The sequence below is a fragment of the Polistes fuscatus genome, unplaced genomic scaffold (genome assembly GCF_010416935.1).
Source record: "Polistes fuscatus isolate 324 unplaced genomic scaffold, CU_Pfus_HIC Scaffold18, whole genome shotgun sequence".
Taxonomy (NCBI): Eukaryota; Metazoa; Arthropoda; class Insecta; order Hymenoptera; family Vespidae; genus Polistes; species Polistes fuscatus.
In genome coordinates, this window is record NW_025113086.1 from 2,963,034 (window position 1) to 2,985,219 (window position 22,186).

A 22,186-nucleotide genomic window follows, 5' to 3' on the forward strand; every position below is an offset into this window, starting at 1 on the left:
TATGATAAATGTATTTATTTTCTATTATTAAAATCCATTTGAATATATTATTCAATAACAATGATGATGCTTCCCTTAGATCGTATCACAAACTTTCCATATACTTGTCGTAATACATTTCTACGATAAACAACTATTTCAATATTATTATTATTAATAATAATAATAATAATAATCTATATATATTAAAAAACAAAACGTAAGAAAAGAAAATATACCGAAAGAAGAATAAGAAGAAGAAGAAGAATAAGAAGAAGAAGAAGAAGAAAAAGATTTAAGGAAAGTTTGTTAATATTGTTATTGTTATATATCTGCAATTGTTGTTATTATTATTATTATTAATATTAAAAAAGGAGAAACCCCATACCTATCCGCCCACTCCCCCCTTGGAGGATCTGGTCTTCTTAAACAAATACATATATAGAAATATATATGTGTCGTTTGTATGAAGAAAAATATTTGATCGTTTTAAACAATTTTTACGGTGTTGCTGATTAAAATAAAATAAGAAAAAAAAAAAATTATATTACCGAAAATCCGAATCAAAAGTTCCTCGTCGCGAAATTAATAAACTCACGGATAAATAAAAAAGAAAAAGAGTGGGGGAAAAGGAATAGAAAAAAAAAAAAGAAAAAGGAAGATTGTATAAGAAGAAGAAGAAGAAGAAAAAAATAGGAAAGAAGAATGGTCGTGAAATCTGAAAGCACGAGGAACGGTCACGAGCTGGCTCCTCTAAACGATGATCGTCAACAACCACCTCACAACGTTACCATCGTCGTTTCCGGAAATCAAAATGCCACTAACGTCAACCCGGAACCGAGACCGGAAGATAACAGAGCAGCATGGAGCGGGAAAATGCAATTCTTTCTTAGCATCATCGGTTATAGTGTCGGGCTTGGAAATATTTGGAGGTTTCCTTATCTGTGCCAACAGAATGGTGGAGGTAAGCATGGTTTTTGTTTTTTTTTTTTTTTTTAACCACTTTTAAATATGTATTTCCATTCGACAATTATTTTTCAATTATACAAAATACATATTTTTATAAATAATTGTGAGTCAAGTTATACAATTAATTCAATTTCTTACGGTGTGTTGCTAATATTTATTATTATTTTCATATATATCAAGTATTCCATATTTTTAGTAAAATATTCCATTTCATATATATATCATATATTCCATTCGACAATTATTTTGCAATTATACAAAATACATATTTTTATAAATAATTGTGAATAAAATTATACAATTAATTCAATTTCTTACGGTGTGTTGCTAATATTTATTATTATTTTCATATATATCAAGTGTTCCATATTTTTAGTAAAATATTCCATTTCATATATATCATATATTCCATTTTACAATTATTTTGCAATTATACAAAATACATATTTTTATAAATAATTGTGAATCAAGTTATACAATTAATTCAATTTCTTACGGTGTGTGTTGCTACTATTTATTATTATTTTCATAAATTTCATATAAATTATCGAATTTTTCCTATCGTTCGATCGAATAAAATTTATACAAATAATATTCAAACAATTTGCGATCGTTATAAATTAAATTCATTGAAATATATATCATTGTTTTTGTGTCATTTTGCAATATCAGATATATATTTCATACCAATTTCCTTATTTCTTCGTACGATTTATATTACAATCATAAAGACAAAAAAAATGAAATGAATTGAAATGAAAAGAAAAGAAAAGAAAAGTGCTGTTCGCGCAACATTTATTTATTTTTACACGTTCGAAAATGATATTCCCATTTTTTCTTGAAATAAATACGCGTTCACCTAAAAGAATTCTTTAAACGTTCTCGTTTGGTTGGGTTTCTGTGTAAGAGTTGCGTAACAAATTTCTTGACGTATACACACACACACACACACATACACATATATATATTCTTCTCATTTTATTTTCTTTTTCGTGGAAGAAAGGTCTTATCGATTTCATCCTAAAATTCCAATGTCCCTTAAAAAATGGAAGATGATACAAAAAAAAAAGAAAAAAAATTATGAAAAAATATTTCATTTATAATTTTTCTCAACCAATACTCTCTACGATGAATGAATTTTCATTCGCTATCAATGAACATCTAACAATAAATTTACTACTACAAATTTCCGCGTAGTTTATTTCTCAATGTGAACTATTTAAAGAACATTCACATTTGCTCGATGTCAGTTTTAAACATCGAAAATTTATACATACTTACGTTGTTGCTACTACTGCAGTAACACAACCACCCATAACCACCACCACCACCACCAACAACCAGAAGTAAATTCATGAGAATCCGTGACGCGATTCTATTTCTGTATATTTTAAAAATGAAACTTTTCAAAATAAATCCCTGTCCTGTAAAATAATTTTGAAATTACGAATTGATGCGTTCATGTATCTAATTTCAATTTAAATCAAATTACAATAACATCTTTTATTTTTGTCGGTCAACGAATTTGATCGGACGATGATTTTACTAACACTTACAAGCAAGCAAGTAAATGAATGCATCATGCATCGTCCTTGAGAATGATCAAAACGTTTGGTCGAGTAATCAAAAAAGAACAAAATTCAGAATAGGCAAGTGGATCGATTTTTCTTCTTACCCCCCTACCCACCCACCCATTCCAAAAATACATCCACCTACCCGAAGCTACACTTTTCCACGGATTTTTTTCTTCCTTTTTTTTTTATTTTCCACTCGAATGATCGTACAACGGGCTACAACGATTTGAGGAGGATCTTGCTTGCTTGCTTGCTTGCTTTGGTTGCTTGCTTGCTGGCTATGCGTTTTCAAGATTAGCGAATGTGGGTCGTGCATCATTCTACGAGATTTTCCCCTTTAGCATGCGCCACACAGAAACGAGATTTCACGTTCACGTTTAAATGCTTTCATAGTCTTTGCCACGGCCGCCTTTCTACTACTCGCCCACGCGTTGATTCAATACCACTTCCACTTCTTCTTCTTCTTCTTCTTCTTAATATTCGAGAAACTGATAGATAGATAGATAGATAGATAGATAGATAGATAGTTATCCTATCTAATTTTGTTCAGATTGTTCTGAGAACCCAAAATTCATCAACTAAATCTGATATCTTTCAACGATTATACAAATCGTTTTCCAATATAATACTTTTTCTTTTTTTATACTTTCATCTAGTGTATGGATTTTTTTTAAATGAAATTTTTTAATTTTTAATATGAATGGAACGTAGAAGTGATTTTTAATAAAAGACAACTTTTAATATTGGAATACTTTTTTTTTTTCAAGTAATTTGAATCACCGAAAATCGAATGGATTAATTGATGGATTAATTGATTAATTAATGGATTAATTGATTAAACATATTTCATAATTGTTTTCGAAAAAAAAAATAGAAAAAGATTAGAAACTGGAAATAAATTGTCCTTTTTAATATCCGAATACTTTTTTTTCAAGTTATTTGAATCACCGAAAATCGAATGGATTAATTGATTAAACATATCTCGTAATTGTTTAATAAACAAAAAATAGAAAAAAGATTAGAAACTGGAAATAAATTGTCCTTTTTAATATCGGAATACCTTTTTTTTTTCAAGTAATTTGAATCACCGAAAATCGAATGGATTAATTGATTAAACATATCTCGTAATTGTTTAATAAAAAAAAAATAGAAAGAAGATTAGAAACTGGAAATAAATTATCCTTTTTAATAATTTAACATATTTCGTAATTGTTTAATAAAAAAATAAAAAGGAAGATTAGAAACTGGAAATAAATTGTCCTTTTTAATATCGGAATACCTTTTTTTTTCAAGTAATTTGAATCACCGAAAATCGAATGGATTAATTGATTAAACATATCTCGTAATTGTTTAATAAAAAAAATAGAAAGAAGATTAGAAACTGGAAATAAATTATCCTTTTTAATAATTTAACATATTTCGCAATTGTTTAATAAAAAAAAAAAAGGAAGATTAGAAACTGGAAATAAATTGTCCGATCCCTTTTGCATCGTATTAGTCGTCCTTGCTTAGTCTCGAGGAGGCATCTAACTCGACGAATAATGTAGTCAAGTTTTCTATAAATACTTCTGGAAATATTCCGTTGTAAACGACGAGCTTGCAAGAAATTCTGTGAGAGAAAATACAGACGAACGGGGGAGGGGGTAGGAGGAAGGAAGGAAGGAAGGAAGGAAGATGATCACCGAATGGAATCTTTCTATATCAAAATAAAAAACAAAATAATTATTATTCAGAAAAATTATACTCGAAAATCAAAGTTCCATTCATTTTTACGAAATATCAAATCAAAAAGAATTCCATTAAATTGAATCGTGTTTGAAGTATTCGAATAATACGATCGATCAACGTGAACAATCAATTTGAAATAAATGTTGAATCAATCGATGTAATAAATTAATTTAGAATTTTTCTACGAAAATTCCTTTGAAATAAAATCAGAATAAATAGAAATTATTTAATGACATAATCGAATAATAAATTAATTTAGAATTTTTCAACGAAAATTCTTTCAAATAAAATCGAAATAATTTGAAATAAATGTTGAATCAATCGATGTAATAAATTAATTTAGAATTTTTCTACGAAAATTCCTTTGAAATAAAATCAGAATAAATAGAAATTATTTAATGACATAATCGAATAATAAATTAATTTAGAATTTTTCAACGAAAATTCTTTCAAATAAAATCGAAATAATTTGAAATAAATGTTGAATCAATCGATGTAATAAATTAGTTTAGAATTTTTCTATGAAAATTCCTTTGAAATAAAATCAGAATAAATAAAAATTATTTAATGACATAATCGAATAATAAATTTGAAAATAAATGTTGAATCAATCGATGTAATAAATTAATTTAGAATTTTTCAACGAAAATTCCTTTGAAATAAAATCAGAAAATAAATAGAAATTATTTAAGGACATATAATCGAGATACATTTGTTATTTTCTAATAAATCAAACAACTTATTTATTTTTAAACCGTCCCCCCACCTCACAGCTACACATACACACACACATATATAAATAATCTAAATGGTTGTGTATTAGAGGGCAATAGAAATAGAAAGGACATACTATTTTAAGGAAACAGAAACGAAACCTAGAATGCCAGAATTGTCGAGCCTTATATAACACTCTTTTCGTCATAGTGATCGATACAAAATAATAACGAGGATAGGAACGTCGAATAATATTCCGAACACTTTCAAAACTTACACTAATAAAAATAACAAATCATTTTCTATAAAGAAATTAAATTTTCAATTAAAAATAGGAAATATTTTTCTCAATTTAATTTTGTATATTGTATGAACATTCTGAAGTATTATCGAAAGCTATTGGAAATTTCCTTCATAAAGAAACAAAGAAATGAAATGAAAGTGAAATGCTAGACAAGACTAGACAAGACTAGACAACGAATAAGATAATGTGCGAAGCACGCGTTTCAAACTAATCGATTTTGTTACCTCAAGGGAAAGACACGTGACCTCAACTCGCGTGGGGTCTTCTTAACAATTTAACAACAATATCGTTTAAATCAAACTTAAATTGAAATCTTACAATTAAATTAATACGTTTTTTTTTTTAATTAAAATTATATTTTCTAAATCATAAATCAGAAATATTCATTCTACCATTGTACTAATAACCTTTCATTAATTAATTATTATTTATTAAAAATTAAAATTAATTATTTATATCAAATCAAATGATCACACACATATATATATATATATATATTTGTAATTCATTTTATTAATTAAACAAAATATTTTTAATTTCAATTATCATGAATGTTATTTAAAGTGAACACGGTAAATAAAATTAATGAAATGATTTATTTCAAAAATAAGATAAACTATTGAGAAGGTGGTGGTGGGGAGGGGGGACATATATATATATATTTGTAATTCATTTTATTAATTAAACAAAATATTTTTCATTTCAATTATCATGAATGTTATTTAAAGTGAACGCAGTAAATAAAATTAATGAAATGATTTATTTGAAAAATAAGATAAATTATTGAGAAGGTGGTGGAGGGGAGAGGGGACATATAAATATATATTTGTAATTCATTTTATTAATTAAACAAAATATTTTTCATTTCAATTATCATGAATGTTATTTAAAATGAACACGGTAAATAAAATTAATGAAATGATTTATTTCAAAAATAAGATAAATTATTGAGAAGGTGGAGGTGGGGAGGGGTGGAGGGGTGAATAGAAATATATTTGTCGGATATAAAATAATCTTTTAATACGTGAAATGTGATTCGTGACGATTCATACTAGCTTCATACTAGCATGAATTATTTTCTCTTTCAATAGGAAGAACTACGATCGCGTCGAGGTCATGGTCGAACGAAGAACGAGACCGAAATGTCTCGTTCCGAATAAAAGAGCGTGTGTCACATCAGAACAGAATGAGAAAGAGAGAGAGAAAGAGAAAAAGAGAGAAGGGGGGTGCTCGGGAAAAAAAGTGGCACGTGTTCAAAGAGAAAGAGAAAAAAAAAAAATATAAAAGAAAAAAGCTTTCGAAGTATTACACTTGAATATTATTATTATACATTGTGTTTCATTTTGAAATGAATTTTTTTTTTTTTTATTCGCATCAACCTTCGAATATTTATTTTTAATACGAACAATCGTCCCTCGTTTCGATATTATTCTATTTTTTTTTTTTAAACTGAACATTGTTTTTCCACGATGATTTTTATTAATTCGAAGTTAGAAACATTTTTTTATTTCGTACGTTTTCAATATTTCTAATTGAAATTGTATTTCGTTTTTTAAAATTTCTCTAATTCATATTCGATTGAAACATAATTGTTTCAATAAAATGTACAAAAAATATTATTCGATTGAAATTAATTCTTCCACGATTTTTAATTAAAAATTAGAATCAGAACTTATCTCGTACGTTTTCAATATTACCAATTGAAATTGTATTTCGTTTTTGAAAATTTCTCTAATTCATATTCGATTGAAACATAATTGTTTCAATAAAATGTACAAAAAATATTATTCGATTGAACATTGTTCTTCCGCGATTTTTAATTAAAAATTAGAATCAAAACTTATCTCGTACGTTTTCAGTATTAGCAATCGAAATTGTATTTCGTATTTTTAAAAAATTTGTATAATTGAAACAATTATGTTAATGAAATATTTTGTAGAAAAATATTATTGGATAATATAAATTATGATTAATACGATATTATTAAAACGTTGTTAGAAAATTTCTGATTAGAAGGATTAGTATTATGATGATAGATGATAGATAAAAAAGATAACACGTAGGATGGATCTCGTTTGACTCGTTCGGTCGTATCGTATCGAATGAAAAGTACGTTATAGGAATAACTAAATCGTTTAGCAACAATTTCAAAGACCCGTTACGAGTTTGATATTCCGTACTCGACCATAAACGCACAATTTCTCATTAGCAATTTAAACAAAGTAAACTCTTAAACGATTCATTGAACTAACATTGCTTGTATAGATAGATAGAAAAAAAAAAGAAAATAAAAGAAAAGAAAAAACAGTCAAAGTTTATAATAAATTCAACGTTCTGACGCGTATAAATAAATTCGACAAGAAAAAAAGAAAACAACAACAACAATAACAATATAAAAAGGTCAAAGTTATAAGAACGTAAGGTGTTCTTATAAATAAATATAACTTTTGATCAAACCTATAGATAAAAATACTACGACTATATGATTGTTCAGTGAATGAAAAAGGGGTGGGAGGGAGGAGGGAGGGTGGTTTTACTCGTATCACAACGATTCGATCATTCTTTCTCTCTTCCTCATTTTTTTTCAAAATAATTATATGTACATTGGTGAGAATTGAATCAAACCTATAGATAAAAATACTATAATATGATTGATAAGAAAATAGAAGGGGGTAGTTCGATCATTCTTCTTCTTTTTTTTCAAAAATAATTACAATTTACGAATAGAAAAATAAGGGTGGTTAAGGGTTTATTACTCGTGTTACAATGGATTAAATCATTCTTTCTCTCTTCCTCATTTTTTTTCAAAATAATTATATGTACATTGAGAATTAAATCAAACGTATACATAAAAATACTATAATATGATTATTAAGAAAATAAAAGGGGGTGGTTTGACTCGTGTTACAACGAATTAAATCATTCTTTCTCTCTTCCTCATTTTTTTTCAAAATAATTATATGTACATTGGTGAGAATTGAATCAAACCTATAGATAAAAATACTATAATATGATTGATAAGAAAATAGAAGGGGGTAGTTCGATCATTCTTCTTCTTCTTTTTTTAAAAATAATTACAATTTACGAATAGAAAAATAAGGGTGGGTAAGGGTAAGGGTTTATTACTCGTGTTACAACGAATTAAATCATTCTTTCTCTCTTCCTCATTTTTTTTCAAAATAATTATATGTACATTGAGAATTAAATCAAACGTATACATAAAAATACTATAATATCATTATTAAAAAAATAGAAAGGGGTAGTTTGACTCGTGTTACAATATATTCGATCATTCTTCTTCTTCTTCTTTTTTCAAAAATAATTACAATTTACGAATAGAAAAATAAGGGTGGTTAAGGGTTTATTACTCGTGTTACAACGGATTCGATCATACTTTCATCCCCCCTTTTAAATTTATTTTTTTGTTTAAATTATATTATGCAAAATACGAGAGGAGTGTTACACGTCGGAAGGGTTGATAAAATTTTCGTTTAACGGTCGGAAGGGATAGGAAAAGAAAATAATAAAAGATCAAAATAAAATGAGGTATAAGAAGAACTTGTCGTGCCGAAAGAAAGGTACGAAAGTTCGGGTGAGAATGAAATAGAAAAAGAGAGAGACAGAGACAGAAAGAAAGGGGGAAATAAAGATGGAAAAGGAATAAGAGAATGAGAGAGAGAGAGAGAGAGAGAGAATGAGAGTGTATGAGTGAGAAAGAGAATGCTGTGAAACGGGTACGTAGTACGTTGCACGATCAATACGAAACTCTGTTGGCTTGGAACTTGGGGAAGGGAAGGGAAGGGAGTCTGGCCGAGACCGAGAGAGAAAGAAAAATAGAAGGAGAGAGGGAGAGAGAAAGAGAGAGAGGGTGAACTAAAGCTAAGGGGTTGTGCTTTGCATGTCTTGCAAAAGGGGAGATTCGCGAACGTACAATATCGTAAGCTTTGAGTATACGTTAACGAGGGATAGTTCTTGCTTGCATGTTCAAATTCAACTGAACATAACTCATCTACATCATTTTCTTTGATTTTTGTATTTATTGTACTAATAAATTCCAATTCGTTTAAAATCACTGGATTCGATTGATTTTGAGCATATTTTTTTCGATAATAAATTTTACTCGACTGTATTATTTCTTTCTTCGTTTTATCAATAAATTCTTCGTTAATTCACTTCGTTAAGAATGTTTTATTCGAATGAAATTGATTGTTGTTAATTAATATCTTTGAAGTAAATTCAATTTATTGTTTCAAATTGTTACGATAAGATTATTTCTAATAGTCGAGTTTTTTGTATTTGAAAAGAGTGACTTTTGAAACGAGAATTTAAATCAATTTAGGTGGGTTTAACAAAAATTGTCTAACCTTATTGCAATAGGATTAAAATAGTTCTCATCGAGAATTACAAATAAAGTAAATATTTTTCTTTGATTTTTGTACTTTTTCTTGTTGTACTAATAAATTCCAATTCGTTTAAAATCATTGGATTCGATTGATTTTTAGCATATTTTTTCGATAATAAATTCTACTCGATCGTATTATTTCTTTCTTCGTTTTATCAATAAATTCTTCGTTAATTCACTTCGTCAAGAATGTTTTATTCGAATGAAATTGATTGTTGTTAAATAATATCTTTGAAGTAAATTCAATTTGTTGTTTCGAATTGTTACGATAAGATTATTTCTAATAGTCGAGTTTTTTGTATTTGAAAAGAGTGACTTTTGAAACGAGAATTTAAATCAATTTAGGTGGGTTTAACAAAAATTGTCTAACCTTATTGCAACAGTATTAAAATAGTTCGTTACAAATAAAGTAAATATCCTAGAAATATTTATTCTCGTCAAATCCAAAAATTGAATATTAAATTGCAGTTTAGCTAACACGAATATAAAAATAAATAGAGAAAACCTACTATAATCTTTTTGAAATTATTTGAAACGTCACAATGTGTATACCTGTATATATATAAAAGAAAAGAAAAGAAAAGAAAAGAGAAATGAAAATAAGAGAAAGCATTTGAACATATTTCTTGAAGCGTTCTAATAAAAGATAAAATGAAAAGAAAAGAAAAGAAAAAGAAAATAAAAGAAAAAAGTAAAAAAGGTAAGAAATTGAATAGCACGGAAATACGTATAACATAGTACGTTAAATATAACCGAGGTCGTAAGTTCGCGCCAGGTTTTGAAGCAAAGCGCAATTTGGCCGGTTGCTGCTTATCGATTTACGCGTGGGAAACTTACGTAAAGCACCTCGATAATAAATCGTACCTGGCCATATACACACACACACACAGACACACACATATATAAATGTAAATATCGATAACATTGTTCTATCGAATGTCACGAGTCGATAAGTAAAAGTTGACAGTTCATTGATTTACTCAACTCACTCGCACGCGTTGAAAAGTAAAAGTGAAAAATGAAAACAAAAAAGATACTTCACTCGTATCGCAATTTAATTTTTCCTAAAACAAACCCCACCCCCTAGGACCCCTTACCCTGCCCCCCATGAAACATTTTACGAATTACGAAGAATCAATGCAATCGATGTGAATAATCGATGCACGTTTACTTTGTCAAACTGCAAACGCGTTGTGGTTGTAAGTTTCGATCGATAAGAAATTCCGAGGATATAATTGCAACACACACGTTTATGTTTCGTTATTTAATCAACTTCAAACGTGTTTTTTCAATCATTCTTAAATCATATTTAAATAATAGTTAATTCATATTTAGTGATTTAAATGAATTCTTGTTAATAAATCTATGTTTTTTTTTCTTATTATTGTTTTGGAAAAAAAAAACAAAACAAAACAAAACAAAAATAGGTGCCTTTCTTATACCATTTTTCGTGATGCTCATCCTCGAAGGGGTACCATTATTTTTAATCGAATTGGGTCTTGGACAACGAATGCGACAGGGTGCCCTTGGTGTTTGGAATACGATACACCCCTGGTTGGGTGGTATAGGAATAGCCTCCTGCATTGTCACCTTCTTCGTTGCACTTTATTACAACGTCATTATTACCTGGTGTTTCTTCTACCTCTTCAATTCTCTCGAGGTGAGTTATTTCATTTGAAAGATATGTTCTTTTTTCTTTTTTTTGGAATCAGTTTTGTGTTTTTTATGCAGTAAGTTTATTCTCGACGTTTTTCTTTTCTTTTTTTTATTCTCTTTTTTGATTGATTATTAAGTTCACATTCGTGTGGTTATAATTTTTATTAATTATTAATATATTAATATGTATACACACGTACACACGCGTGATAAAAAATTGAATTTATTATTTATATTATTAAAAAATAATTGTAAAAATTAAGGATGATTTGTCGGTACAATCGGAAACAAAAGTTAATGACATTTTCATCAAATCCATATCTCTTAATATCTGTTGAAATAGATGATTTAAACCAACTATTTTTTGTTTATAATTGAAATTTTGATATAAAGTTTCTAGAAGAATGAAATTTAGTGATCATTTTAATAATATTAACATAAAAATCTCAATTTAAGTGAAAATTGTAAAATAACTTTTGTTTCCGATTGTACCGACAAATCATCCTTAAATTGAGGTTATTGAAAAAAAAGGAAACAAAAATTATTTAATATTCGCGTTCGTAATTAAAATTAATTACTCGTCGTTAAAAATGATAAGAAAACAACTATGTTTTTTTCTTTTTATTCATATCTTTTCCAAAAATTCGACCAAATAATTATTGTAACGATAATAGAATTCATATTAATTAAAAAGAATGACCGAGAAATGAAAACCGACGAGTCAACCACACGTATTAATTTCTTACTTAGAACCTAAAGAGAAGTAAGGAGTTTAAAAAAAAAAATCAAAAGGAATGCTTTTTTTCTTTTGTGTTAATTGTAAAACTAATCGAATACTATTTTTCTGTTTTTTTCCAACTCGTGCGCGCGCACCCCCATAGGCAGTCACAATTAATTTCGGCGTAAGTACCCCTAAAACACAGTGTCAGCTTGTAAAAAAAAAAAAAAAAATAAATAAAATAAACAAAACAAAACAAAAAAGGAAAAATCAAATTTTGAGCATAGAAAGCGAGAAAAAAAAACGAAAAAAGAAAATCTATTTTTTCTTTTTACAGTCACCGGTTCACAAGAAATTTTTTCTCTCGCCAAAGTTTTCATTTTAATATTTAATATTTAATATTTAATATTTATTTCGCAAATAAAAATATACTCGCATCTCCACGCCACATTTATTAATCGTCGTCTTGCAATTCGCAGCAAATCGTTCATCGTTCATCCAGGATTTTATTATCGAAACAACAATCCGGAAGATTGACGATTTTTTTTTTACAGGGGGGACAAAAAAATTGTTTGAAAAATCTTTCACGAGAATTGACAGATTATTTAGGCGTTCCCATCGTTGTATTTTTTCATTGGGTGAGACGACGAAGAAGTCAAATTGTTTGTTTGTTTTTTTTTCTTTTTTTAAACTCGTTCGTACCCAAAATTCATCTCTAAATTAAACATTCGCGAAACATCATCATAATCATCATCATTTTTTTTATTTTTTATTTTTCTACTTCATTTTAATAATCGTTCATTAACTCGTTGCTTTTAATATGAAATGAATAATCTTTGAAACGCTTAAATCTGCTTGCAAATTCATTCGACAAACAAAAAACTTAACATCGATCTCGTAATATTTCAATAATCATCATCATTATTATTATTATACGTCATCGTCGTCATTTTATGTGATTACACAAAGATTACAATTTTTGCATATCAAATTATAAACCCTTTCTTCTTTTCTAATTCAATTCGTTGAATTATGATTAGACGGGAAGGATCAATTTGAAAACGCGAATATTGTTATCTCTTGTTATCTGTTTTATCTTTTTTTTTTTGATAAAATACTCGATCAATAATTATCCGCAATCTCTGTTATAAATTATATTTGTATTAGAATATTGATTATAATTTTTGACTGTACCGTCAAACGCGTAAAAAGTATTACACAAAAAAAAAAAAAGAAACAAATAAGAATTCACAAACCAGAATAAAATTGCTGGATAATTATTGGACTCATTATAGTTGATCACGAACAAAGTAAGTACCCATTTAGTATATTTTCCTATGTGGTAAGATAATAAATCGTCCATGAAAATTATCATGAATTTCATAAACATCAAACGCACGCAGAAAAAAAACATATATGTATATACAGGATGTCCCATTTAAATAGATCCACTTAAATATTTTCCAAACTATCGATGGTAGAAGAAAAGACAAATAAATGTGTTAGACAAAATAGTTGAATGGTTTCGGTACATCAAAATTTACACGAATTGGTGCATTTAAAAAAAAAATATATTATTTCATTTAACACTAAATTTACCGAGATTTAATAAGAAACTTATTCATATAAATATTATTTTATTTATTAAACGAATAAAATAACAATTACATAAATTTTCATCGAATCTTTTACAAATGACCACATCTAATCATGATACGTTTAATTCGAAAAAATCAAACTAGACTTTGTCAGTAATCTTCATTAATATCAGCTAACAATGGCACCCTTAAACAAATCAACTTTTATCTAACACCTATCCCCTTTTCTTACTTCTACCCATCAACAATAGTTTCTCAAATATTTAAATGAATCCATTTAAATAGGATACACCCTATACATACATATAAATATCTAAATCAGTTAAAATAAAAGCTTACAACTTAAAATATAAGCTGCGATCGGATATCGTCGAGTTAATCATTAGCAAATCCGGAAATTGTCCGTTTGTGGTGACCCATATCGAAATTCTGACGTAATCCAGGCACCACTGCCATGGGCGAAGTGCCCGGAGGTCAACGAGAAACCGGTAGAAGAATGTGTCAAGAGCTCTGAGACAGCTTACTTTTGGTACAGAACCACCCTGGATGCGGCACCATCGATCGAGGAAGGATCATCTCTAAAATGGTGGATCGTTATGTGCCTTCTGCTAAGTTGGATCGTTGTCTTCTTTATCGTCATGAAGGGAATACAATCATCGGGCAAGGTAAACCAATCCCAAACCAATCCCAAACCAATCCCAAACCAATCCCAAACCAATCCCAAATCAGTCCCAAATCAGTCCCAAACCAGTCCCAATTCAAACGAATCAAACTAATGCATTGAATTTTCCATGACAGTGTAAGAAAAACCTGATTACTATTTTCATTATATTCATTTTCCAATTGATTACAGGTAGTTTATTTTACCTCGATGTTCCCGTACCTTGTACTCACGATCTTCTTCATTCGTGGGATTACATTGAAAGGTGCTAGTGCTGGATTAGCTCACATGTATACGCCAAAGGTACGAATGAATGAATTTTTATATAAATATAAATATAAATATAAATATAAAAAATTAAACTACTACTACTACTACTACGATGACAACAAACGGATTAAAAATTCGAATATCATTGAAATCTGTTTCTTGTTTCCCTTTTTCTTTTTTTTTTACCTTTTTTTTTATCTCTGGCCTTTTTCTACCCGTTTGATCTGGTGGTAACGGGAGCTTTTCTTCTTGGGGGGATTTGTTGGGGTTTGTTTCTATAATATCAACTAAAGGTGGAGAAATTATTGGAGCCCACGGTCTGGCTAGATGCGGCAACACAAGTCTTCTATAGCTTTGGATTAGCTTTTGGTTCCTTGATCGCATTCGGAAGCTACAATACACCCGACAACCATTGCGTCAGGGACGTGATTCTGGTGAGCGTGTGCAACGCGTTTACCGCCATTTACGCGAGCGTTGTCATTTTCGCCATTTTGGGGTTCAAGGCGATGTCGAATGTGGACAAGTGCCTGGAAAGGTAATCGCAAGATATCAGGTTTCGATACAAAAAATTATTAAAAAAAAAACAAAAAACAAAAAAATATAAAAATACAACAGACGAAAATAGATTACGAAAAAAAATATGGGAACAAACTTATATAATTCCCGTAATAAAATTAGTTACAATAATATTTCATCACGTAACTCGGTTTTTTTCACTTCGTCATTTAAAAATCTCTCTCTTCTTTCTTACAAATAAAAAAAAATTATAACAAAATGATACAGTTAATAATAAATGAAATAATTATCGGACGATCATCAAAATTCAATTGACATTAAACAAACAATAATTATCGAATTTATTTTTTTTTTCATTATTTTCATTAGAATAAATAATAAAAGTAGAGCATGTGCATGCGTATTTATCATCTCGATCGTGAATCAGGCTCTTCTTCTCACATATTTGTCGTTAATTTCCAAAATTAATTATATCAAATCAAATCAAATTTTTATTCAAATATAATATAACATTCAAACGCGTTAAATGCAAATCTTTTCAATCTGAAGACTCTTATCTTTGTCATATTTTTTTTTTTTTTAATCAATCAACTTCGTGAAATAATCTTCAAACTCGTTAGGGATGATTTGTCGGTACAATCGGAAACAAAAGTTAATGACATTTTCATCAAATCCATATCTCTTAATATCTGTTGAAATAGATGATTTAAACTAACTATTTTTTTTTTATAATTGAAATTTTGATATAAAGTTTCTAAAAGAATGAAATTTGTAAATTCACGGTACAGTCACAAACAAAAGTTATTTTACAATTTTCACTTAAATTGAGATTTTTATGTTAATATTATTAAATGATCACTAAATTTCATTCTTTTAGAAACTTTATATCAAAATTTCAATTATAAACAAAAAATAGTTGGTTTAAATCATCTATTTCAACAGATATTAAGAGATATGGATTTGATGAAAATGTCATTAACTTTTGTTTCCGATTATACCGACAAATCATCCTTAATACCTCACGTTAAAATTCTAAGAGTAAAAAAATAAAGAAGAAAAAAAAAAGAAAAAACAGATATTCCTCGCGTTTGTTGTAACATATCTCTCTCTCTCTCTCTCTCTTTCTTTCTCTCTTTCTTTCTCTCTTTCTCTCTCTCTCTCTCTCTCTTTCTCTTTCTCATCATCTCGACATTCGCGGGAACCTTGCCAAATGGAAGACACATCGACGTTGTAATTAAAACGTTGCAACGACGACGAGGTAAGAGGAGAGGGAAAAGGTGCTGCTGGTGGAGGTGAAGGTGGAGGTGGAGGTGGAGGTGGTGGTGGTGGTGGTGGTGGAGGAAGAGGAGAGAAAGGATGCACTAGTTTATTTATTTTTATCTTTTTGTTGTTGTTGTTTTTTCTTTTTCTTTCACTGTCTCTCTCTTTCTTTCTTTTCTTTCTTTCTTTTCTTTTCTAACATTTTTATTATTTTTCGTTGTTGTACGATTTTAAAGAGCAAAAAAAAAATAACTTCATTTGACACAGTTGTCGAGTATTTCCTTTTTTTTTTGTACGAAGTAAAATTTACGTTTAACGTCTGCGAATGAGATTGTGTGCGTGTGTGTTTCAGATTATTTTGTAGAAAAAGAAACAATGAGAAGTGCACACAAAAAAAAACAAAAAAACAAAAAGAGAGATGTATTTTTCGTACGAAACAACCCTTTTCCCTCTTCATTTTAATTCATAACACACTCGTGAAATACGCACAAAAATGCTTATAAAATACTGATGTCTGTGATATTTAAAAAAAACAAAACAAAAGAATGAATTCTTTGTCTTTAGTATTACGGTGAAAATAAAAAAAAAAAAAAAAGAAAAGAAACAGGATAGAAAAACTGGCTATTAAAAATTAAAATCTCGAGGCTAATTTTAATAAAAAAAAAAGAAAACATTATTTTAAATTAAAAGCTAAAGTTGCAATCGTTGAAAAGAAAGAAAGAAAAAAAAAAAACGAAATGATTTATAAAAATAATTCAGCAAAAAGTTACGGTTTTGTTTGTTCGTTTGTTTGTTTATTTTTTTTATTTTTTCATTTCGTCGAATAAAAAAAAAAAAAAAAAAAAGAAACAAAAAATTCGCAACGAATTGTCAATTAAGCAGGCAAAAATCTATGGTGCCGAAAGATTTTGTGAAAAAAAAAAATGTTCCATTATTTTTGTTGCTTACAGCAATAAGGTATCTCTTATCAAGTACGGTTTTCTCTTTGAAAATTCAACGATGGAGGATTACGAAAACGTTGTTGATACGTTCAACAGTTCGGCCACTAATTTGACCTTGGATAGATGCAGTTTGAGCGAACAACTTAATAACGTGAGTTGAACTAAGTTACAATCGATTATTTCTAAATTTATATTTCACGATCGATTCTATCCGAGTACATGTGTATCGAGTTATAGTAATGGTGTTGGTAATGGTGGTTTAAACCAGAAAATTCTACACCTTGATAAAAAAAAAACTTAAAGTAAGATTTTTTTTTTTTCTTCTAAATTCAAATCCGCAAGAACTCTTCCCCATTATATCTTTTTTTTTTTATTAATGAACGGTTATGAATGTTATTCCTATTGGCTGATTAAAAAAAAAGAAAAAGTTTTCACTCGAAAATGTTGCAAAAATAAATATATAAAATATTAAACAAATATATCAAAATGAATATAAATTATAATCTGAAGTATGATTTGTTTAGGCCGCCGAAGGTACAGGTTTGGCATTTATAATATTCACGCAAGCTATCGTCGAGCTTCCAGGTGCACCATTTTGGTCCTGCATATTCTTCCTAATGTTATTGGCTCTTGGACTAGGTTCACAAATTGGTATAATGGAAGGAATGTTATGCGTGATATTTGATATTGATCTATTCAAGAGAATAAAGAAACAATATATAACAGGTAAATAATAATTAATATTCAAATATTCAAATATATTCAAATATTCAAATATATTCAAATATATTCAACGAAGTAGAGAAAATCATTGTTGTAATTTGTGATTTAATTATTTATATTCTAACGTTTCATTTATATTTTATTTTAATTTAGGTGTAGTCTGTATCGTGTGTTTCTTCGTTGGGCTTATATTCTGTACCGGTGCAGGTGAATATTGGTTGAAAATGTTTGACAGTTTTGCTGGTACTATTGGATTGGTTATGGTTGCACTTATGGAAATGATTTCCGTGATCTTTGTCTATGGTCACGAAAAGTAAGATATATATAAATTATTTGTAAAATTTACATAAACTATAATTGTATCTAATACGTTTCTATAATTGTTTTATTAGATTCACGAAAGACATTGAAGAAATGACAGGGTACAGGCCAGGTATTTATTGGCAAGTAACATGGAGATTTCTTGCTCCTATAATCATGGTTTGCATACTAATATCTAGTATTGCTTCTATGTTTATCAAGAAACCAGAATATTCGGCATGGAATGCAACCCTGGTAATTATTAATAATTTTTTATCATATTATTTTAAACGAATATTCATTATTTTTTAAATGAAATAATAATAATTACAATAATTTTCAACACTTAACGATTTTACATTACATAAATTAGCATTAAATTGAAAAATAATAAATTTGTTTATTAATTTAGGGTGTAACAGTACCAATGCCTTATCCAGGCTGGGTTCTAGCAATAGCAGTTTGCATAATTTTTGCTGGTATTGCACCAATACCAATAGTTTTTCTACTCAGAGTATTCCAATGTGTGAAACTCGACGTGGATATTCATCAGGGTAGCATTCGTCGTATCGACACTACTGTATCAACTAAAGAAATGATGGGTGACGTTGATGTAAGTTTATATTATTTCAATATATAAATATAATTATATTATTCATTTGTAAGTGTGAAAAGAGAATCAAAATTAATTTATGTGGCTTTTGTCTGTCATTAACAATGTTTGCCATTATTCTCGTACATCGATCATTTTCAACGTTTGTTTTTGAACCATCGAAGGTAGTTAAAAAAAAGAAGAAAAAATATGGAGGATAATATTGATCATATTTTGAAGTTAGATATCTATATGAAATACGAAAAAGGTCAAATGATATACGTACGAGACACGTATATATTTTCGTAGCTCATGTTTAATCGATAACGCGAATCCTGCTTGAAATATTCTTACGTCATATCAAACTTTGATGCACTTTTCTTTCTTTTATCTTTTTTTTTATTCCTTTTTATCACATCGCATTTTTCTTTTTCAATCTACGTTTAGAAATAAAAATAGACAAACGAATTGATTTATCACTCGTGTGCAAATAAATTTCGTGACCACGAATTATTACTGAAAGTTTGACGAACAAAAACAATAATTTGTTAACTTCTTGTCTGTTAACTCGAATAATAAATTATCAACTTGCTTGTTTTCTGATATAACGAAAAAAGATAAACGAATTTAATTGGACTCGTTGTGTTAAAAATTTAATTCAAAAAATGTAGACGTGAACCAATAACGATGATCAAACTGTTCATAAAGTGTATACGATCTGAACACGTCAATTGGTTAACGTAATCAAGTTCAATGACACAATAAGTTCAACATATACTAGCCTTGACTATGAACTTTCATGGTAAAGGTTTCCATTTATTTTATCTTAATAAATTGATCATAGAAATATATTTTCATTAAAATATTTTAACAATAATAATGAATACTTCGTGAAAATTTGTGATTCAATTATGTTAATATATTTTGTACAATTTTTTTTATGATTTAATTTAAACATTTTTATACGAAAATGAATATATTATATTCCGACAATTTTAAATGTTAAAATTAATTATGTTCCTTTTTTTTATATCATTCGCATAATATAAATAATATTATTTATTTATTTTTTATTCGAAGAACAGACGAGAACGAAAAATGAATTGGAAAAGAAGAAATATTTCTTGAAATCGTTCGAAACAAATTCAATTAATTAATTTTAAATTCAATTAAAAATATCCAAAGTAAAATATTATTATAATTTAAGATGTATCATTTGACGTATTAGTTGACAAGCGTGGCACACGCGTGTATTAGTGTTTAACTGTGAGTAACCGTGCAGAGAGAAGAATAGGGGAACCGAGAACCCCTTTCGATCAAATAATCGTTTATATTCGCATACTGGATGCAATTCGTGACAATTGATACAATGGCGCTTCTCTGAAGAGAACTAACATAAGATGATCCTTACAATCGTTGCAATAACAAAATCAACACGAAAAAGTCATTCATACAACGTATCACTTTACAATTTTTAATTTGTTTCAAATTTTATTTGAATTTTTTTTTTTAATGTTCGACAAATTTTTTGCCCTTTTTTATCAAATTTTTGTATCGTCTTTCCCAAAGCTTTGAGATGCGATCATTTTTTTTCATCCCCCTGCTAGGTCATTGTACGCGTGTGTGTGTGTTTATTTTTTTGTTATATCTCAGTCACAATAATTTTATATCTACACGAATTATACTCGTTTTGTACACCACGAGAGAAATAAATCGTTGTGAGATGATTAAATTGTACGGAATGAGATTTTTCTTTTTTGATTATCGTTGGAAAAATAATAGTCTCTCTCGTGGTGAATGATTCGAGAAAGTGTGTTCGATGTGTTCAAGCTGAACCAATCGGTATGATCTGCAGTTATAGGTAAGCTTCCTCTATGTCTCTCTGTGGTCGGCTAAATCGATATCTCCCGTAGCTGCATCACATGTGAGTCTGTCGTAGATGATGAATTTTTGGGAATGCACTTGATAGATATTTTTCTTATTTTTGTTTTTATTTTTTTTTTTTTATTATTATTTCTAAAATAATTATTTATTTTCGTTTAAATATACGTTTTTGACAAAAAAAAAATTGATTACGACAAACACACACGTATGGTAAAATTAATTGAATTGAATTGAATTGAATTCTCTCTCTCGAAATTAACAAACAAACGTAGTAGTATACGTCCCAAGTTTTAAATTAGTAATTAGTTGAAAAATAAAGATTGCCAATTTTTTGTTCTTGCACGGATATTTTTAATACACCAAAAAAAGTGCCACCCCACATGTGGTATTATTCTTTTTCTAAAAAAAAAAAGTAAAGAACAAATCATAGTTAAGAATAAACAATTAGTTTTTTTCTTTAAGATAACACACTTACACGCGGATAGATATAATGATATCATTTAATAAACGCATTAAAAAAGATAAAAAAAATAAATGAACAAATAAGAAGACACAAGACAAATGGGTAAAGAAAATTTGTGTAGCCAAGTGTGTACGAAAGAGAACGGAACTAACTCAATCGCGAATAGTTGAGATAATGTTTCAATTTGTAAAGGGAGCTTGCGAGTTAATACACACACACACATACACACACATTACATTACATTACATTGCATATATAAACTTACACACTCGTTCAATCAATTTCGAGCTTTGGCTGTTAGCCAGAGTGTTCTTGCTTTTGATACGAAAAAAAGAAAAAAAAACCAATAAAATTAGTGAAATTAACGTTATAACGAATGAATAAAATAACAATAAAATGAAGAAAAATCTATGAATTCGTATTATTTTCCATTTTTTATTACAGTTGGACGAGTACCACGATCGATTAGAAGATTTTCCCGAAGAAGACGAGGATGTTAACAGCGACGACGACAACAATAGTGCACCGCCTATGTCCCAAATGGTTCCGAATAAGCTTCAGGGTAGAGCTTTTAAAATGGAAGCTATGGAATTTTGAACGCTTCATCGCAAAGATAGAAAGAAAAAATAAAAACGAGAAAAGAAAAAAAAAAAAAGAGAGAAAATTACACGCGCGTACACGGACGGGAGCGTTTTTTTACGTTTTTTTTTTTCTCCTTAAAAATAAAACGAAGAAAACAAAATAACAAGAACGAACGAATGAACGAACGAACGAACAAACTACTATTACTATTACTACTATTATTACTACTACTACTACTATTGCAAACGGAATAAATAAGAGGAATTAAAAGAGAAACCCAACAAAAAAAAAAAAAATAAATAAATAAATAAATAAATAATAATAAAAAGAAGAACAACAACACAGTGAACAA

The 22,186-nt window shown here is 28.4% G+C and overlaps 1 protein-coding gene across 3 annotated transcripts; it reads left to right on the forward strand.

Annotated features, from left to right (window-relative positions):
- The first annotated feature begins 282 nt into the window (after window positions 1-282).
- Window positions 283-21,994, forward strand: LOC122515639 (sodium-dependent neutral amino acid transporter B(0)AT3). 3 transcript variants are annotated; one of them, XR_006303328.1, is made up of 13 exons: window positions 283-943; window positions 11,098-11,330; window positions 12,208-12,228; window positions 14,086-14,307; window positions 14,496-14,606; window positions 14,867-15,108; window positions 17,300-17,441; window positions 17,815-18,016; window positions 18,167-18,326; window positions 18,406-18,568; window positions 18,726-18,926; window positions 20,761-20,829; window positions 21,697-21,788. XR_006303328.1 is itself a non-coding variant. In XM_043633047.1 (12 exons), exons 1-12 carry the CDS (start codon window positions 685-687, stop codon window positions 21,847-21,849), a joined length of 2,109 nt encoding a protein of 702 aa, XP_043488982.1. In that variant the 5' UTR covers window positions 283-684; the 3' UTR covers window positions 21,850-21,994. The 3 variants fall into 3 exon arrangements, 2 of the variants coding, with proteins under 2 accessions (XP_043488982.1, XP_043488983.1); XM_043633047.1 differs by lacking the exon at window positions 20,761-20,829 and having other exon boundaries at window positions 21,697-21,994; XM_043633048.1 differs by lacking the exons at window positions 12,208-12,228; window positions 20,761-20,829 and having other exon boundaries at window positions 21,697-21,994.
- The last annotated feature ends 192 nt before the right edge of the window (window positions 21,995-22,186 follow it).